The sequence below is a fragment of the Crocodylus siamensis genome, chromosome 1 (genome assembly GCF_052110815.1).
Source record: "Crocodylus siamensis isolate JL-2025a chromosome 1, ASM5211081v1, whole genome shotgun sequence".
Taxonomy (NCBI): domain Eukaryota; kingdom Metazoa; phylum Chordata; order Crocodylia; family Crocodylidae; genus Crocodylus; species Crocodylus siamensis.
This window is the reverse complement of record NC_143395.1, coordinates 15,138,886-15,144,723: the sequence shown is the minus strand read 5'-3', so window position 1 is coordinate 15,144,723 and position 5,838 is coordinate 15,138,886. Positions and strand designations below refer to the sequence as shown.

At 47.4% G+C, this 5,838-nt stretch overlaps 1 protein-coding gene across 1 annotated transcript; it reads left to right on the top strand.

Annotated features, from left to right (window-relative positions):
• Positions 1-1,236: 1,236 nt before the first annotated feature.
• On the top strand, positions 1,237-2,730 carry RHOB (ras homolog family member B). The gene has a single exon (XM_090031643.1). The coding sequence runs from the start codon at positions 1,390-1,392 to the stop codon at positions 1,978-1,980; it is 591 nt and encodes a 196-aa protein (XP_089887769.1). The 5' UTR covers positions 1,237-1,389; the 3' UTR covers positions 1,981-2,730.
• The last annotated feature ends 3,108 nt before the right edge of the window (positions 2,731-5,838 follow it).

Sequence of the window (5,838 nt, the reverse complement as noted above, 5' to 3'; positions counted from 1 at the left end):
ACCCAGGAGAACTTTTACAATCTTTTCTGTGATGCCTGATGAAGGGTGTTTATACCCAAAAAGCTTGCAAAGAAAGTATTTCTTTTGCAAAAGTCTTGTTGGTCCGTCAATCAGTCATTGTAGATGGGATAAACTTGGAAGACTTCATTAAACCACACCGGGATTCTCACGCATTTCAGCATAGACTCTTTTAATACATAAAAAACTGCATACACAGCTTATGTAACTTCATGTAAACATCATCTGTCTCATCATTTTTGCCATGTCAGTTTATTTTATTAAAAAAAGAAAAAGAAAACCAACAATAGACAAAACAGTCTTAGTACCACTGTCAAGGTGTGGCAGGGCGGAGGGGGGGACCAGAGAGAGTTAGACAGGATTGTTCTGTTCTCTGAATCATCTGCACTGAGTCCTGATTGCTTTATATACATATATATACACATACTTATGTCCCCTGGGTGGCCTCTTAAGACCGGTGTCTCTCTCTGTCACACGCATGCCTGCACATGCGCACCCCCCCCTCCGAGTTTTAGAGTAGCCAGGACAGGCCACTGCCCATCAGTTAGCTTTGGGCAGTCCTATCACAGCCTTACGATGAAGGGAGTTTCAGTTCACCAAAGCTTGTGCTATGCGTATAGACCCTGTGTGTGTGTGTGTGTGTGTGTGTGTGTGTGTGTATATACCAAGGTGCATGTGTGCATCTAGGAAGGCACCTATGCATGTAGACACCAAGAGGGGGTGCGTGTACACTGACAGGTGTGTGTATATACCAAGGTGCCTATGTATGTACATACCGAGGGGTGTGCGTGTGTGAACGCACGTGTGCCTATACCAAGGTGGGCAGTATAGATGTGCCGGTACCAAGGGGGGGAAGGAGGGAGGGGTGTGTGTACACCAAGTGTCCGTATAAAGTGTGTGCGTATGCATGTACCAAGGGGTATGTGTGTATGCACATGTCTACCCCCCCACTCCATAAGGTCCAAACCCCCCGCACTTGGCTCTCCCGGGCGGACCCCCGCCGGCAGGCCCGCGGCGCCCTCGTGCCCCCGCCGGCCACGGGAGCGGCGGAGCGGCCGCGCCTCTGCCCGCAGCGCCCCGCCCCCGGCCCCGCCCCTGCCTGCAGCGCGGCGCCAATGGGCGGCCGGCTCCGGCAGGATGAGCTCACTCGGGCGCTCGCCATTGGCCGGCTATATTAAGAAAGTCTGGCAGCCTTTAAATAGCGGCGCCGGGCGCCGGAGCTGAGGCAGCGCCTGCAGAGCCGGGGCGGTCGGAGGCGAGCGGTGCGGGGCCGAGGCCGGGGCCGGGGACGCGGCGGGCGGCGGGCGCGGCCGGCGGCGGCAGCTCGCCACGGTGCCCTATAAGCAGGCGGAGGGGGGGCTCCCCCTGGCCATGGCGGCGATCCGCAAGAAGCTGGTGGTGGTGGGCGACGGGGCGTGCGGCAAGACGTGCCTGCTGATCGTGTTCAGCAAGGACGAGTTCCCCGAGGTGTACGTGCCCACCGTCTTCGAGAACTACGTGGCCGACATCGAGGTGGACGGCAAGCAGGTGGAGCTGGCGCTGTGGGACACGGCGGGCCAGGAAGACTACGACCGCCTGCGCCCGCTCTCCTACCCGGACACCGACGTGATCCTCATGTGCTTCTCGGTGGACAGCCCGGACTCGCTGGAGAACATCCCGGAGAAGTGGGTGCCCGAGGTGAAGCACTTCTGCCCCAACGTGCCCATCATCCTGGTGGCCAACAAGAAGGACCTGCGCAACGACGAGCACGTCCGCAACGAGCTGGCGCGCATGAAGCAGGAGCCCGTGCGCACCGAGGACGGCCGCGCCATGGCCATCCGCATCCAGGCCTACGACTACCTCGAGTGCTCGGCCAAGACCAAGGAGGGCGTCCGCGAGGTCTTCGAGACGGCCACGCGCGCCGCGCTGCAGAAGCGCTACGGCGCGCAGAGCGGCTGCATCAACTGCTGCAAGGTGCTATAGGGGCGGGGCCCCGCGGACGCTGCCCCCCCCCGCCCCGCCCCGCCCCGTCCTGGGTGGGTGGGTGGGTGCGTGGGGGTTGTTTATAACGTTTCAGATGTGTCTCGAGGGGGTTAATTTAAAGGATTTTTATTTTCAAAAGAGAACCTTACTTTGCACAAGGCGGGGGTTTCGAGTTGGGGGTTTTGGTTTTTGGCTGCACTTGTCATCTGCATTGGACACTGTAGCATTGCAAACACTCTTTTTTTTTTTTGGACTCAGTAACCTCGACTAAACTACAGAGGGAAGAGGAAACGGAACCACTGTAACTTAATTTTTTTTTCTTTTTTGAAAAAAATGAATGGAAAGGAAACACTGTCTTGCTTGGGTTTTTTTGTTTCCCTTGTCTGATGCACAGAATAATTGTTCCTCTCTTTCTTCTTAATGCTAGAGGGCAGTTTTAAAGTGTTTTGGGTTTATTTAAAACTTATTTTCACGGGGTAGCTTGTACACCGATGTGAAAGTAATCTGTATTTTTTCTCTGATTCAGAGAACAATCCTGTCTAACTCTCTCTGGTCCCCCCCTCCGCCCTGCCCCACCTTGACAGTGGTACTAAGACTGTTTTGTTTCACTTATGTCTATTGTTGGTTTTCTTTTTCTTTTTTTAATAAAATAAACTGACACGGCAAAAATGATGAGACAGATGATGTTTACATGAAGTTACATAAGCTGTGTATGCAGTTTTTTATGTATTAAAAGAGTCTATGCTGAAATCCCAGTGTGGTTTAATGAAGTCTTCCAAGTTTATCACATCTTATAAAATGACTGATTGACAGACCAAGGGTGAGGGCTGAGACAGGGGCAAAAGACTTCTCTTGCGGGTACAGCAAGGCATTGGTTGCATCTTTTACATCATTTGGGGTAGCAGTCAGTGTGGAAGAGGTGCTATCTTTTTATTAGACCAACTAGATAATTGCAAAAAAAGGTCTTTTATTTGCAAGCTTTTGGGCTCACGTGCCCTTAAGCAAAGGAGAATGCAAAGGTTGTACAATTTTATCCCAGGTAGAAATTTGGGGTAGCTTTTCTAGGCTGCCACCTGTTTCCAAGAGGGAAAGGATGGGCCAGTCTCCTGCTGGACTTTCTCAAAAAGGGCCGTTGCCCTTTTGGTTTTATTTCCTCAGCAAGTCACCAGAAGGCACAAGCACAAAAAGCCTTTGTCCACCTTTCTGAGGTCAGTGAATCTCTGCTCCTTTCTCCCGGGTCCTAATGCGTTTGGCACAGATCTGTGCCAAGAGCAGGGGCAACCTTATGCTCCTTTTTTTGCCCTCCCCCCTCAAACAGAGGAGGGTGACTAGGACTCATGCAGATTTACTTGTGGGAAGCACAAACAATGTTTTCTTCTTGACATAGGAAGTAACCCATGGTAATAAAACGTACTTTTCTGTCTTCTCAACTGCAGGATAAGGTTGGTAACAAGTGCTCTTCTGTAATGGAGTCAAAACAGCAGCTCTGTAGCAATGAGGTGAGAGGTTAACTATGACTCACTGCTGCATTAACTCTTCCTCTCCTTCAGAGCAGCAGTGCCAGCCCCTTGCTCGCAGCCCCGACGGGTGAGCAGACCCTTGCAGCAGAGACGGGTTATCACGCAGTCTCTCGGGGCTGGCTTCAATTGCTTTTGGAGCTGTTTTATTTTAGCTTTTGTTCCTGGGGAGGGATCTTGCTGGGAGAAGATCATAGCTTTACCCTCCTGGCAATTGTGCTACTGCTCTGTAATTAGACAGTCGAAAACAGCATGATCAGAGCAGTACTGGGGGGTTCTAGATGATCCCTTAATTAGGCCCCAGTACCCCTTTGTGCCAGGTACTGTACACACAACATAAAAAGGCGGTCCCTGCCTAAAAGAGCCTATAGCTGAAATGACTCAAGGAGCAATGTGTACATCTCCTTTTTGCAAGACCCAGACAAAGCCTGGATTTAGTTAATTTTCTATTGGAAAATGCCTTGACTTGATGGCGGACAAGGTTTTTCGGGTGAATCTGATATCTTTTGTTAGACCAACTTAATATAAGGTATCAGATTCACCCAAAGGACCTTTCCTGCCTATGTCCTTGGACCAACAGCGCTACAACCTACACCCTTGACTTGATGGCGTTTTTGTTCTCTTCCTTAGCCAGGTGTGTGTGTTTCTGCAGGGCGCAGGCGGGAGTGGTCTGACATTGGACATAAAATATAGCTGCCTCCACCTTCAGAGAGTATAATCACATTTCATTCACTTGATTCTCTTTGTGATCAACTATACACACAATTTCAGTTTGGTACAAAATAGGCTGCATCCATGTGCCCTAATATAAGGTGCATACCTCATTGTCTTGCTCATAAAACAATGATCACAACGATCCTGGGGTTTCAGCAAAACTGCCAGTCAAGAGATACTACTTTGTACTAAGATTTTGGGCCCAACTTTCCTTTTTTTTACTAGTTTTCTACCCTAGCAGATCTCTCTGATTTCAGCACAGTTACCCCTGATCTCTATGGAAATAAGAAAAGAATGCAGCCCTTCACTTACACAGAATAGGAACGTGGGGCGGATTATAAATTATAATTACCAAAACAAGGAAAGCACATTGCTTCATTCACAGGCAGCCAGATCATTCTTTCCTTGAAGTCTGTGGGAGTTTTCCCATTATTTTGAGGAGAAGGAGGTTTCGCCCATTTGTTCTACAGATTTAAAATGCAATCAGAAATTACACAAGAATATTGCATTTAGAGTAATAATAATAAAAAAGCACATGATACCAAATTGTTGCGAGTAAATTGAATTGCCTTTAGTGATCCTTCCTGGCAAATACTGGCACTTTTTATCAAAGCAAAATTTTGGCCAGATTTTTCCAGACGTGACTAGAGATTTGTGGGTGCCTTGATTTTTATGTAACTATCAGTACGTTTAGGAACCCTATAGAGGTCTGATTATTGGAAGACCAAACCTCTTGAGTTTATATTAGACTTGTGGTTCTCAAGGTGAGAAGTCAATGGGAGGTTTGCATGAACAGCAAGTGCAGTTCCAGGCTCCTCTTGACTTTTAAATCCAAAGAATTGTACGGTTTGTGTGTGCCGCAACATAGCAGCACAGAGAAGCTCAGTTATTTTTCCCCCACCCAAACACAGATACAACAATAACATATTAGGATTTCTATAAATATTTCTCAAATTGATGTAGTGTGATTATAAACTGTTTTCACCAACAAGAGCAGAGAATAGAACTGTCTTTGGTGAGAGGTACGTGTTAGTGAGAGTCTCAAGAGAGCTTGGGTAGAAATCAACTTTGTTTTTGTTTTTTTAATATGCTCATTTTTATCTAGTGAAATAAAATGACAGATTTTTGCCCCTTTGGTTGTGGGTATACGTGGGAGGAGAATTTCACCCACAGGCTTTTATTGGCCTTTTTGTTTTTGCAGCACTAACTTATTTTAACTTCTTTTACTTTTTCTGTGCATTGAAAAGTTTGTAAATCATGTTTTTCAGGCGGATAAAGGGTTGAATATGGCCATGCCTTATTCTGAAAGGGAGAGAGAGACCTCCAGGAAATCAACAAAGATTTTCAAAATCCACTAACTATAATTCAGTCACTGATTTCAGTGCCCGGTCATTGAAGAGAAAATAAAATAAATCGTCTGGCAGTTAACTAAATACCATTGACCTAAAGCCAGTGTTTTTCTAATATGCTCTGAGAGCTTTTTAATATGTTCTAGGCTTGAAGATGTTTCTGTTTCAGCTACTAAAATGAACCCTGTTTCTCATTTTACACAATAACAAGACACGACTGGGTACATCACCACCCTAAAGCGGTAACATTTTCCCTTTAACACCCAGTGAAGACTCTT

What these genes read in the sequence shown, in the direction of transcription:
- RHOB (XM_090031643.1), top strand. Translation starts at nt 1,390, where the DNA reads ATGGCGGCGATCCGCAAGAAGCTGGTGGTGGTGGGCGACGGGGCGTGC.